The sequence below is a fragment of the Atractosteus spatula genome, chromosome 27 (genome assembly GCF_055471065.1).
Source record: "Atractosteus spatula isolate fAtrSpa1 chromosome 27, fAtrSpa1.hap1, whole genome shotgun sequence".
Lineage (NCBI taxonomy): Eukaryota > Metazoa > Chordata > Actinopteri > Semionotiformes > Lepisosteidae > Atractosteus > Atractosteus spatula.
In genome coordinates this window covers 10902062-10915912 of record NC_142732.1, presented here as the reverse complement: position 1 = coordinate 10915912, position 13851 = coordinate 10902062, and the positions used below count along the sequence as shown (strand labels likewise).

The following is a 13851-nucleotide window of genomic DNA, read 5'->3' as shown; positions in this document are numbered from 1 at the left end:
CGGAGAATAACTCCCAGGCACGCCAGACAGACTGGACAGACTGGTTCCCCCTGATTTGTTTTTCCGAAAGTCAAACACCGAAGCTCACGGACTTGCACGTTCCCGCGTGTTTGAGTTTCTGCTGCGGAGAGCACGTCCTGTGTTTGTGTTGACCCAGCAGCCATGTCATTCTGCCACTCACAACTGGCAGCCCCTTGAAGCTCAGCAAGAGTGAGCCTGGCCAGTACCTGGATGGGAGACCTCCTGGGAAAAACTGAGGTTGCTGCTGGAAGAGGTGTTAGTGGGGCCAGCAGGGGGCGCTCACCCCGTGGTCTGTGTGGGTCCTGATACCCCAGTATAGCGACGGGGACACTATACTGTAAAAAGGTGCCGTCCCTCGGATGAAACGTCAAACCGAGGTCCTGACTCTCTGTGGTCATTAAAAATCCCAGGGCGTTTCTCGGAAAGTGTAGGGGTGTTACCCTGGTGTCCTGGCCAAATTTCCCATTGGCCCTTACCAATCATGGCCTCCTAATAATCCCCATTTCTGAACTGGCTTCATCACTCTGCTCTCCTCCCCACTGAGAGCTGGTGTGTGGGGAGAGTACTGGAGCATCATCCAGGTGGGGCTGCACACTGGTGGTGGTGGAGGGGATCCCCATTACCTGTAAAGCGCTTTGAGTGGAGAGCCCAGCAAAGCGCTCTATAAGTGTAAGCAAGCCTCTCGAACCCGAGTGTCCCTCTCTCTCCCCCACAGGTGACCTCCAGCAGCACCTGCAGACCATGTTCACCCTGCTGAGACCGGAGGACAACATCAGACTGGTGAGGCCCTGCACCCGTCTCTGTCTGTCCGCCCCCCCCCCCCCCAGTCTCCTGCCGTTCTAACCTGCTCTCCCCCCCCCCGGATTGCAGGCAGTGCGCTTGGAGAGTGCCTACCCCCAGTGCACGCGGTACATGGTCGTCGTGTCCACGAACGGCCGACAGGACACGGAGGAGAGCATCGTGCTAGGGATGGACTTCAGCTCTCGGGACAGGTCAGTGCGGTGCTGGTGCTCTCTAGGGTCCTCGCCGCCGATCGGCCAAGTGCGAGGAGGTCGGTCTCTCGGGATGGGTGCGCTGTGATGGTTTTGTCACCCGAGAGGCAGAGGGGCTGCACCCCTGGGAGTCCCACCTGTCCAGCATGCAGCTCCAGGGATCGTGCAGAGCTCTCCCTGCCCAGTGCTGCCGATCGCCCTCGATTTCAGCCGAGGAGTCTGGCAGTCCAGGGTGCTGCTCTGGATGAGGTCTCCCGTCAGTCCTGTAAGGCGTCAGCAGTGATAAACGGGGTGACTGATGGCTCGGCGTGTGTTTGTCTCCCCACAGCAGCACCTGCACTGTCGGCCTGGTCCTGCCACTGTGGAGCGACACCCTCATCCACCTGGACGGAGATGGGTAGGAACCCAGGGGCCCTGGGGGACTGGGAGTGCAGGCCGGGGACTGTTACTGGGACTGGGGCCGGGGGGCTGGGAGTAGGGGCTGGGGGACTGGAGGGCTGGGACTGGGAATGCGAGCTGGAGGCCGGGGGGCTGGGGGACTGGGAGTGAGATCTGGGGGCTGGGGGACTGGGAGTGAGATCTGGGGACTGGGAGACTGGGGGACTGGGAGTGGGGACTGGGAGACTGGGGGACTGGGAGTGAGATCTGGGGACTGGGGGACTGGGAGTGAGATCTGGGGGCTGGGGGACTGGGGAACTGGGAGTGAGATCTGGGGGGTGGGGGACTGGGAGTGAGATCTGGGGGACTGGGAGTGTGGGCTGAGGGCTGGGGGACTGGGGGACTGGGAGTGAGATCTGGAGGACTGGGGGACTGGGAGTGAGATCTGGGGACTGGGGGACTGGCAGTGAGATCTGGGGGCTGGGGGACTGGGAGTGAGATCTGGGGGACTGGGGGACTGGGAGTGAGATCTGGAGGACTGGGGGACTGGGAGTGAGATCTGGGGGCTGGGGGACTGGGGGACTGGGAGTGGGGACTGGGAGAGTGGGGAGGCGTACGGCTGTGGGAGCTGCAGTGTGACCCTGTCGTTCTCTTCCTCAGGGGCTTCAGCGTGTCCACGGTGAACAGGGTCCATGTGTTCAAGCCGGTGTCGGTGCAGGCCATGTGGTGAGTGTGGTCGCCGGTGCTCTGGCCAGCTGGGGTGTCTCACACGGCTGTCAGGCAGGCCAGCTGTTTGCTTTTCTAGCGTCTCTGTCCCCATCTCTGTCTCTGTTCAACCCCTGTAACCCTCCCCCTCTCAGCCCCTCTCTGCCTCGTCCAAGACTTCCAACAAAGTCCTGCAGCTGGATTGAAGGAACTAGATCTCTTTATTGTTTTGATCAGAGACCGCAGGTGGCCTACATGTGTGAGAATAGGGAGACACGCCCCTGAAGACCCATGCTGGGAGTCTGGAGCAAGCTGTCGCCCTGCCCCTGGTGATGGTCCTCTTCTCTCCCTCAGGTCGGCTCTGCAGTCGCTGCACAAGGCGTGCGAGGTGGCGCGGTGCCATAACTACTACCCCGGCAGCCTGTTCCTCACCTGGGTCAGCTACTACCAGAGCCGCATCTCCTCTGACCAGATGTGCGTCAACGAGTGGAACGCCATGAGGGACGTGCAGTCGCACCGCGCCGACTCGCCCGTGCTGTTCACCGACGTGTGAGTACAGAGCCGCGGCCGGAGGCGGAGACAGAGGAGAGGCCGAGGCAGGCGGACGGGCAGCCGGGACAGAGATTAGAGGCCAAGGCAGGCAGATAGGCAGCGAGAGCAGAGATTAGAGGCCGAAGGCAGGCGGACGGGCAGCCGGGACAGAGATTAGAGGCCGAAGGCAGGCGGACGGGCAGCCGGGACAGAGATTAGAGGCCGAGGCAGGCGGACGGGCAGCCGGGACAGAGATTAGAGGCCGAAGGCAGGCGGACGGGCAGCCGGGACAGAGATTAGAGGCCGAGGCAGGCGGACGGGCAGCCGGGACAGAGATTAGAGGCCAAGGCAGGCGGACAGGCAGCGAGAGGAAAGAGATATTAGAGGCCGAGGCAGGCGGACGGGCGGGCAGTTCATCTGTCCCCCCCCACATTGCGCATTCCTAGACGGAGCTGCAGGTGCCCAGGCGGCTTGTGGAGAGGCGGGTGCCAGCTCTGGAGGGGTTAGGCGAGGGAGAGCATCCAGGCAGCTATTTTTACAGCAGCCGATAAGCGCTCTCACAGCTCAGCCCCCCTCGCGGCACCTTAAAAGGCAGAGATCTGCTGCTGCCTTCTGGGGAAGAGGTGTAGAGTGCAGTCACCACTGCGACTTTCAGGAAAGCTTTCTACCTCCCCAAAAAACTCCCAGCGCTCTCTCGTAACGAGAGAAGAGAGGGAGGCAAAGGAGCCCAGGCGGAGGAGAGGCAGGACTGCTGACATTGTGTTCATCTCTTTGTGAACTGTTGAAAAGCAGTCATGAATGCCTTGGCAGTGTTGAAGAGCTCAAACCTGGGTGTCTGTTTACCCATGTAGGGGCTCAGCTCTGTAGTGGAGCCCCACACTGCCCCCTGCTGTCCAGCCGGTGGCAGTGCCGCTCGCTTCATTCGTGTTCAGCAAGACTGACGCTCTCCCCCAGCTCTCCTCTCGGTTCCAGCCCGTGTTGGCCAGGCCATTTACAGCAGGGATAGGAAGCTCATGTTTCTGGCTTAAATCTCTGACCCCAGTGACTTCGTCAGTGCAGTTAAGAGTGAGATAAGCTAAATCAGAAGCGTTGTTCAGATCTTGTCTGCCCCTGGTCCCAAACGTTGCCAACACAGCTACTTTGAGGAGGAAATAAAGATCGCTCCCTCTTTCCCTTGGTGTGCCTTATCCGGCCGGCCTGCCCCCTCCCCCGAGTCAGGAGAGAGCTGGGTGCAGTTACCGGAGGCTCCTGGCTGCCTGTAATCTCCTAGATTAACTGCAGCTCCATTAAAGCCCCTCTGAGATAAGGGCTATAAACAGCACAGGGTTTCCATTCAGCAGGGCTGTTAAGTGCTCTTAAAAGAGCACAGACTCCCCGAAAACGAGCCATGCGTATAGAAGGGCCTCACTCCTTGTGGTGGCTGTGCATGGCTGCGTTTCGGGAAGTGAGGAATGTGGGAGGGACAGCGACTCGTACGGACCAGAGGGGCCGCTCAGCAAGTTAGTCGGCCTGTTCAAATAGCCTTGTGAGATGCCTGCAAGCCTGGATCTCTGTCCTGCCCCAGGGCACCCTGCTTGTGTGTGTGTATCGAATGACACTGATCCAGCCATGAACAGCACACGGCTTTCATGCCGGTTGCTGAAATTGGTGGAGTTTAACAGCTCTGCTGGCTCTCCAGCCAGTACTGTATCGGGACCAGCTTGATCCCCCTACCTGACAGAAGGTAACTGTTGCAAAGCGGTTCCTCTGTCTGTGAAGATTCCCCTCCTCGAGGAGGAAACCTCTGGGGGGTTTGCTGACCGACGCCCGCGCGTGTGTGTGTCCCCGCAGCCCCACGGAGAGGGAGCGCACAGAGCGGCTGATCAAGACCCGGCTGCGCGAGATCATGATGCAGAAGGACCTGGAGAACGTCACTTCCAAAGAGGTCAGCGTGCTCCTCTCCTCCCTCTGTCCGCCCTGTGGTCAGGCCCCCTTGTCCCTTACCTGTCCGGCGCTCTGCTCTGCCCCCTGTAGATCCGCACCGAGCTGGAGATGCAGATGGTCTGCAACCTGAGGGAGTTCAAGGAGTTCATCGACAACGAGATGATCGTCATCCTGGGCCAGATGGACAGCCCCACCGAGATCTTCGACCACGTCTTCCTGGTCAGTCTGTTAGGCCTCTCCCTCTTCCCTTGTCCGTCCTGGGAGGTCCGGGCTGGGGCCGTGGGCTTGTGCTCTGGGCAGTGCGATGCAGGATGCGGCTCACGAGCGGTGTTTGCTGTTGTCTGTGTGTGCAGGGCTCCGAGTGGAACGCGTCCAACCTGGAGGAGCTGCAGAACAGTGGGTAAGTCTGCCCTCCCTGCGGGCAGTGTGTGCGGGGCTCTGGTCGGAGAAGGTTAGGGTTAGGCTGCTGCTCTTCCATGTCTCAATTCGTGCAGCGCATCAAGAGCTGGGAGAAGGTAGTCAATCGCTCCAGTTGACCCAAGAACGAGAGCTTTCGTTCTTAAAGAGCTTAGCTAGGACCCAGCCTAGCTGGGCCATCCTGTTTTTAAGACCTGAGAGATGGTAGGTAGGGGAGTCTCTCGAGGTTCCTGGAGCAATAAGAAACGCAGACTCTAAGCTTGGAGCCTGAAATGGGCTAGGATCTTGGCTGCAAGTTTTTACCCTCATCTCTCTCTCCAAGGGTGCGCTTCATCCTGAATGTGACGCGCGAGATTGACAACTTCTTCCCAGGGATGTTTGAGTACCACAACATCCGCGTGTACGACGAGGAGGCCACTGACCTGCTGGCCTACTGGAACGACACGTACAAATTCATCTCCAAAGCCAAGTGAGTCTGTCCTGCCTGTGTGTCTGTATGTCTCTGCGGTGTGGTGGCTCTGTGGCTCAGGATCTGCGCCTGTGGCTGGGAGGTTGCTGGTTCATATCCTGCGGCTGGCAGAGGAATCCTACTCCGTTGGGCCCCTGAGCGAAGCCCTTCACCCCAACTGCTGGGCGCCGTATAAATGGCTGACCCTGCGTTCTGACCCCCAGCTTCTCTCCCTGTCTGTGTGTCTCATGGAGAGCAAGCTGGGGTGTGCGAAAAGACAAATTCCTCATGCAAGAAATTGTATATGGCCAATAAAGTGATCTTCTGTCTGTGTGTGCTGTCATGTCACGGTGCCATGTCCTCGTTCTGCTGGGTGGGTGTCGCCCCTGACGCCCCTCACTCTCCTGCGCCCCTCTCTCAGGAAGGCGGGGGCCAAGTGCCTGGTGCACTGCAAGATGGGGGTGAGCCGCTCGGCCTCCACGGTCATCGCCTACGCCATGAAGGAGTACGGCTGGGACCTGGAGAGAGCCTTCGACTACGTGAAGGAGCGCCGCGCCGTCACCAAGCCCAACCCCTCCTTCATGCGCCAGCTGGAGGAGTACCAGGGCATCCTGCTCGCCAGGTACCCGCCTCTCGCGCCAGCTCTGCGATTCTCAGCCCGGCTTCCTGCCGGCAGCCTGGGCGGCGCCGGTCTCCGGTGTCTCACGGCCCTCTCCTCCTCCTCCTCCTCCTCTCCCCAGCAAGCAGAGGCACAACAAGCTGTGGCGCTCGCACTCGGACAGCGACCTCTCGGAGCACCACGAGCCCCTGTGCAAGCCGCAGCTCAGCCTGGGTCCCAGGGACTCCCGCAGCAGCAGCAACAACAACAACAGCACCCCCCAGTCGCTGGAGCACTTCCTGGGCATGGCGGTGCTGCAGGCCCTCACTGGCTCCCCCGCTGAGACTGAGGCTGAGGCTGGCAGAGACGAGCTCTCCCCCTCTGGCGAGGAGCCTACTGCCTACCAAGACCAGCCCACCTCCAACGGCCTGTATGATCTCTCTCCGGCTGAGGACCTGCCTTCACCCCTCCTGGACCCCCCTCTGTTACCCCTCCCGGTAGGATCATGGGCGTCCGCACTAGTGCCCGAGCAGGCAACAGACGGCGCACCTGCAGGAGACCACAACTCGGGTCCTGACCTGCAGCCGGCTGCCTCAGAACTGCCCAAAGCAAGCGTGGGGAACCCGTGTTCGACCAGCCCTGTGCATCAGCGGAAACCGGGCGCCCCTCAGCTCTCCATCCCCATGCCTCATCTGATGATGGCCAGGTCAGAGGTCGCCCCCGCTCTGCCCGAGCACAAAGCGGAAAGCCCCGAGCTGTCCGTGTCGATGCCTGTGCCGAGGCCGGCCGCTGTGGATGGGATGGGGGTTGGGGTGGCGGGACCGGGCTGTCTCATGTCTCCCGGGACGCCCATGGCCGTCAGCCCCCTCAGCCCACCGGGGGGCGCGGTGCCGGGCGCGGCCAGCGTGGAAGACGACATCAACAACAACGACACCGTCGGGGACACGGCCAGCGCGGGGTCCTCCAGCCTCAGCACGGACAGCATCGACTTCTTCAGCGCCCGAGAGAAGTTCCTGGAGCTGTCCCAGGACGGCCGCGCTCGCACCCTCTCTAACTCGCGCCCCGAGGAGCAGGCAGCCGGCCGGACGCCCCACCCCAAGGGCCCTGGTCAGGAGCTGCCGCTGTCTGAGGACCCCAGTGCCACGCCTTCTGCAGAGGAGCCACCCAAGGTATGATTCTCCCCACCGCGCGTGTCGTCCACCAGGACTGACAGGATTGTCATCAGGCGAGTCAGGGCTGTTCTTCTCCTTGTGCTTTTGCTGCGTGTCTATTTCTGTGCTTTCCGAACCTGGCGAAGGATTAAAATAGCTGCCGTATAGAGAGAGTGAGGCACTTGAAATATGAGTCGGCGTTCTCACTTGAGACTGGCACAGCTCTCTTGCTGTGGTGCCCTCTGGTGGCGAGAGGTGATATTGCAGCCGGCTCTCTGCCCCTCCACGAGCAGTGATTGCGCTGCGGGCTGCTGGGTTTTCCGGGTTTCCAGTTTTTCTTTTTTATCTCCCCCTCCTGTCAGGAGCCTCCTGTGACGGAGCCGGGCTGTGCGGTCCCACACTCCCAGTCGGAGAACGGCGTCTCGGTCCGGGACATCGTCACGGAGCTGGAGTCCATCTCGCAGGCGAGCGGGGGGAAAGCGGAGCCCGCGGCTGCTGCCCCGCCTCCCGGGGACCCCGAACCGGACCCCGCCGAGCCCGGCTCCCCCGTCCCGTGCGCGGATCCCGCCCCAGCGGCCGGGCAGCTGCTGGAGGGCGCCGCCGATCTGAGGTGGCCGTGCGGGTCAGTGCGGCGGGTCACCAAGCAGCTGGAGCGGCGACTGCGCCAGGAGCTGGACTCCCCCGCCCCGCGCCGGCCGCCCCCCGCCGAGCACGCCGAGGAGACCCCGCCCACCCACCCCGCGTTGGCCCCGCCCCCGGCTGCCCCGCCCCTCCCCGGCCCCGCCCCTCCCTGCCCCGGACAGGGGCTCTCGCCAGGGGAGAAGGGCGCCCCCAGGACAGAGCTGCCCCGCGCCCCTCCGGAGCCCGTGGCCTTCCTGCGGCTTGAGGGGGCGACGGAGCACAGCAGCGACACGGACCCCCCGGCTGCCCTGCCCCCGCCGTGCCGCATGGAGGACCTGGAGAGGATCTGGGAGACGCTGTGTGAGCTGCCGGCGGAGGGGCAGGAGCCCGGCACGGTCAGGCAGCGCGCCCTGGAGATCGAGGCCCGGATCCGCCGGGCCGGCCTCACGCCGCCCTCGCTCATGAAGCGCTCCGCCTCGCTGGCCAAGCTGGGCTGCCTGGAGCTCTCCGCTGACGACCTCTGCCAGTGGGATTCCCAGACGCCGGTCCCTACCTCCCCCGCTGGCGCCCGGCAGCCCAAGGCCCTGCCCTGCCCGTCCCCCGAAGACGCTTCGAAGAAGCAGCGCGTGGTGCTGCAGACCCCTGAGCACGAAACGCGGCCCACGTTACCGCAGAGCACACTGGACTTCCAGCAGGGCGGGGAGGAGGGGCTTCCATTGAGCACTGGACACGCCCCCGGCAACACCCCGCCCCTTGTCGCCGTGGCTGCCAGGCAGCAGCACAGCAGGACACACCCCCTGCGGCGGCTGAAGAACAGTGACAAGAGGAGGAGCTCCAGCTCCCTGTACAACACCATGTGACCCTCCACTGTGTGTGCGCGTGCCCCTCTGTGGGGCCGTCTCTCAAACAGGCACTTTACTCTCGTGGTTTTATGTCTATGGGTGTGCGTTTGTACAGTATGAGTGTCCGTATGCGTGTTTGTCCAATGAGCGTGTCTGCATTGTATATAGACAGACGTAAGTGGCGTTTCTTTTAAGTGCTGTAAAAAAGTACATTTCTTTTTTTAACCTGTGCTATAGCTGTGATTATTAAAGAGAAAGTTCAAAACATCTCAGGTGTTCAAAATGTTTTTTTAAGTCTTGGAATGCCCCAGAGGTCTCATAGCAGAAGAGAGAGCAGCGTTGAGAGACAGAGGAATTGCAGGCCTGTGCAGTGTACCCATGCTGCACAGCTTTCTTCAGAGCAGGGCTGTCCACTCCTGGACCAGGAAGGGTCAGTTTGTCTGTAGCAGGGCTGTCCACTTCTGGTCCTGGAGGGGTCATCATGCCTGCAGCAGGCCTGTCCACTCCTGGTCCTGGAGGGGTCAGCATGCCTGTAGCAGGGCTTCCCAGTCCTGGTCCTGGAGGGGTCAGCGTGCCCGCAGCAGGGCTGTCCACTTCTGGTCCTGGAGGGGTCAGCGTGCCCGCAGCAGGGCTGTCCACTCCTGGTCCTGGAGGGGTCAGCGTGCCCGCAGCAGGGCTGCTCAGTCCTGGTCCTGGAGGGGTCAGCGTGCCCGCAGCAGGGCTGTCCAGTCCTGGTCCTGGAGGGGTCAGCGTGCCCGCAGCAGGGCTGTCCACTCCTGGTCCTGGAGGGGTCAGCGTGCCCGCAGCAGGGCTGTCCACTCCTGGTCCTAGAGGGGGTGCTGTGTCTGCAGCAGGACTTCCCAGTCCTGGAGGGTCAGTGTGTCTGGAGCAGGGCTGTCCAGTCCTGGTCCTGGAGGGGTCAGGGGACCGCCGAGAGTCCTCCTTCAAGCATGTGATGGGTTCACTGTCAGACGTGCTTTATTTGATTGTGCAGTTTTGTCTGTCATGTAAATTCCAGTACTCATAACTGCTGTGGTCGTCTTTTATCTGAGGATGTGGGATTGAGGAGAAACTCCTTGCTGTCACTGGAAAATTGAAGTCCTGGAAGACAAATCCCTAAGAATAGAAGAATAATTTCCAAATAAGCTAAATGGGCCAGATAGCTCTTTCCACTTGTAGTTAGTAGACCATCGATCCAAAGGTCCCATCCAGCTGTTTCTTAAATGAAACCAGGGTAACAGCTTCAACAGCATAGCTGGCTTGCTTGTTCCATACTCCCTTCACCCTTTGGGTAAAGAAAGCTTTCCTGTTCTGGATTTAAAAATACATTTCCACTCCTGGACCAGGAGGGGGCGCTGTGTGGCCGTCCATGTCTACTTATGCCCTCTGGTTTGTGTTTCTCTGCTCATTCTGAAGAAACCCACTGGGTTCACCGTGTCCAGGCCTCTGATCCTTGTAAAACACTTTGGCGTTTTTAACACCTAGTGCAGGTCTTCTTGTACTTCTCTCTGTTCACAACGGAACAAGGTTTAGTTCCTTCAGCCTGTCAGTGGGGGATATTTCCTTGTTTAAGTCCCAGAATCTTTTTGCTTTTCTCCGGACTGATTCCAGAGCAGCAGCATTTCTATAATGTGTTGTCCCAGCATGTACGTTATTCTTTGAAACACCTGTGTTGTGAGTCCCGGGGCCTGGAGTACGATTTGATCCTGAGCTGGCGAGACGTCGTTTAGAACGCGGTGCATTCTGGGTCACTGTACGGTAAAAGTCAGATTCCTCCTGAGAGAAGAGCAGACTTCAGGACACGCGCAGTTCAAAGGATGTGTGTTGTCTTTGCTGAGGGAGACGGAGATGTGATTATATCCCAGATCCTGAAAGGATAAATGACAGTCAGCCCAGAGGACAATTAATTATGGGAGCCAAAGTGTCCAAGCCCAGTTCTGAGCTGCCTGGATATTCGCCCTGCAGTCCACTCCGCTGTCTTCTAGGTCCGGCGGAGGAGAGTTCATCATGTACCACACACCAGGAATAATGTTTAAAACGAGTTTACAATTGGCTGTGCTGAACGGTGAGGGCTGATGGAGGGGGGCAACGTCTCTGCCTTTGGGGTTGGGGGACCGATCTCCAGTCCATCACCCCCTTCCTGGTCAGAGGAGGTCCCAGAAGTCGCCTTCCCTGTCCCAAATAATCTCCCGCCAGGGGCCATCACCCTGTGTCCCCCTGACTTCTGTCCCAGATGGGGAATTTGCAGGCAGGTAAGAGATGTAACACAATACGTTTAACACACCATGATCCCATTAACAGGTAAGAGACATCCGTGTAAACATATATACAGTACATGGGGCGGAGCAGTGGCACTGTGGCTAAAGATCTGTGGCTGGGAGGTTGCCCGCAGCCGGCAGAGGAATCCTACTCTGTTGGGCCCCTGAGCAAGGCCCTTAACCCCAGCTGCTCCAGGGGCGCTGTATAAATGGCTGACCCTGCGCTCTGACCCCAAGCTTCTCTCCCTGTCTGTGTGTCTCATGGAGAGCAAGCTGGGGTATGTGAAAAGACAAATTCCTAATACAAGAAAATTGTATATGGCCAATTGTGATCTGATCTTATACAGTAAATTAAAATAAAGAGTTGTGTAAGCAGGGTAATAGCTGTGGGTATAAAGGATAACTCAGTTCTATTGCTCTTGAATGCAGGCAGACTAAATCGCTGGCCAGATGGATGGAGCTCAGATTCACTGTGCAGTCGGTGATTATACTGGCCTTCTGCACCTTTTACTTGACGTCGATGTCTGCAAGCTGTGGCTGTTGTGCAGCGATCGTTTCGCTGGCTGCCTTCACAAAGGGAGACCTCCTGGGAAAAACTAAGGTTGCTGCTGAAAGAGGCGTTAGTGGATCCAGCAGGGGGCGCTCACCCTGCGGTCTGTGTGGGTCCTAATGCCCCAGTATAGTGACGGGGACATTATACTGTAAACAGGTGCCGTCCTTCGGATGAGACGTAAAACCGAGGTCCTTACTCTCTGTGGTCATTAAAAATCCCAGGGTGTCTCTCGAAAAGAGTAGGGGTGTAACCCCGGTATCCTGGCCAAATTTCCCCCTGACCTTTACCAATCATGGCCTCCTAATAATCCCCATCTCTGAACTGGCTTCATCACTCTGCTCTCCTCCCCACTGAGAGCTGGTGTGTGGGGAGAGTACTGGTGCATCATCCAGGTGGGGCTGCACACTGGTGGTGGTGGAGGGGATCCCCATTACCTGTAAAGCGCTTTGAGTGGAATGTCCAGAAAAGCGCTATACTGTATAAGTGTCAGCAATTATTATTATTATTATTAATCCTGCGCTGTCTGTTTTTATTGCAATGCGTTAAGATTCCCAATCCGGGCTCCTGGAGTGAATGTTGGGAATGATTCCATGAAAGCTCTGTAGAATCAAGTCATTGTTGTGACACACTAGCCCGACCCTCTTACACACGGCATCCGTGTTTTCACCAACAGCGCCAAGATATTTGGAGCTACTTTTCAGTTTCTTGAACAATCGTACCCCCAGCCCAGTCTGTTGCTGTATAATTGGTAATCCTCTGTGGGTGGGGTGACCCAGTGAAACCAGGCTGCTGTCCGATATCTCCACGCTCTTTGCCCGGGCGGCAGGAGAAGCAGTGCCATCGGCCCGGGCTACGCTAGCCCAGACTGGCCCTGATCGGAGACTGCTGGCAGCCTGGCGTGGATCACCTGGGAGAGATCATCCTCTGGAGTCTGGCAGTGTGAAGGTCTGCTACACCTGCCACTCCTATCTGCTGTTTTCTAATCAGCCTTTATAGCATGTTTGAGAATTTGTGAAAGCAAACCCAGCCTTTTCTGACAGGCAGCTTTGATGTAATGGTGCCACACTACCCATTGGGGACTTCCTTCGAGTGCAGGATCTATAGGAGTGCAGAAGAGTGCAGGATCTATAGGAGCTGTGTGCACAGGAGTGCAGTATGTATAGGAGCTGTGTACACAGGAGTGCAGTATGTATAGGAGCTGTGTGCACAGGAGTGCAGGATCTATAGGAGCTGTGTGCACAGGAGTGCAGTATGTATAGGAGCTGTGTGCACAGGAGTGCAGGACTGCAGTATGTATAGGAGCTGTGTGAACAGAAGTGAAGGATCTATAGGAGTTAATATTAATAATAATAATAATAATAATAATAATAATTCCTTACACTTATATAGCGCTTTTCTGGACACTCCATTCAAAGCGCTTTACAGGTAATGGGGATCCCCTCCCCCACCACCAATGTGCAGCATCAAGTGCTCAGGAGAGCAGGAGGGTGCAGTATCTATAGGAGCTGTGTGCACAGGAGTACAGGAGAGTATAGTATCTATAGGAGTGTGTGCACAGGAGTGCAGGAGGGTGCAGTATCTATAGGAGCTGTGTGCACAAGAGTGCAGGAGAGTAGTATCTATAGGAGCTGTGTGCACATGAGTGCAGGAGGGTGCAGTATCTATAGGAGCTAAGTGCACAGGAGTGTGAACAGGGGAGTGTTATAGGTACTGGGAAATGTGCAATGGACAACTGAAATGTGTTCAATCGTGAATCTAGATGCAATGTATGGCTGTGGCCACAAGATGGCAGTCTAAGAAAGCCTTATTCGCAAAAAATGATGCGATAAACCCCGAAAGCTTGATGGGCTCACTGCTCTGATGCACAACGTTTTACCTGCAGGTTTCACCACGGACGATGTGACTAAACACCCATGCTTAAGTATTACATAACATTAAATAAAAATATTGAATATATAAATCCTGCTGTATAAAAAGTAGTTGCGTACAAAGTAGTTTACATTTTAAGGTGGGAGGGGGGGTTGTGTAGAACTGCCCCCACCTGCAAACACAAGCTCGCACGTGACTACACGAAGGCGCATTTCACTTTAATACGGACGTTACCGACAGGTCTAAATCCAGCGTCTTTAAAAAAAAGTGATTTTTTCAGGATTTAAGATGGATTCTCCTAGGGCTTGGGCTCAGTATTATAGACTGGAGGAGAACACTCTCCGTGCTGTTGTTAATTCTGCGCAGTTATAACAGACGTGCCGGTGAGGCTGTGGTCAAGCGGTCAGCACGCTTGCAGACCAGGGGCAGGGCCAGCAGGGCCGCAAAGCGTTGACAATCTCAGTCCCAGGTTCAAGACCTTAAACTGCGGTTAAAAACTGGGATTAAGTTTAATGGGAGGAGTTCCGGCTAGGGTGAGAGTTTG

At 57.8% G+C, this 13851-nt stretch overlaps 1 protein-coding gene across 2 annotated transcripts in view; it reads left to right on the top strand.

Moving 5' to 3' along the window:
* LOC148814411 (protein phosphatase Slingshot homolog 2-like) overlaps positions 1 to 8894 on the top strand; it is a 32983-nt gene extending 24089 nt beyond the window's left edge. For both annotated transcript variants that reach the window (XM_088906676.1, XM_088906675.1), the window contains 12 exons: positions 737 to 801; positions 892 to 1013; positions 1342 to 1410; positions 2052 to 2117; positions 2451 to 2645; positions 4458 to 4551; positions 4641 to 4769; positions 4904 to 4950; positions 5290 to 5436; positions 5837 to 6037; positions 6156 to 7182; positions 7527 to 8894. In XM_088906676.1, the coding sequence (XP_088762802.1) occupies positions 737 to 801; positions 892 to 1013; positions 1342 to 1410; positions 2052 to 2117; positions 2451 to 2645; positions 4458 to 4551; positions 4641 to 4769; positions 4904 to 4950; positions 5290 to 5436; positions 5837 to 6037; positions 6156 to 7182; positions 7527 to 8645 (3281 nt within the window). In that variant the 3' untranslated portion in view covers positions 8646 to 8894. The remainder of the gene's footprint in view (positions 1 to 736; positions 802 to 891; positions 1014 to 1341; positions 1411 to 2051; positions 2118 to 2450; positions 2646 to 4457; positions 4552 to 4640; positions 4770 to 4903; positions 4951 to 5289; positions 5437 to 5836; positions 6038 to 6155; positions 7183 to 7526) is intronic.
* Positions 8895 to 13851: the final 4957 nt, after the last annotated feature.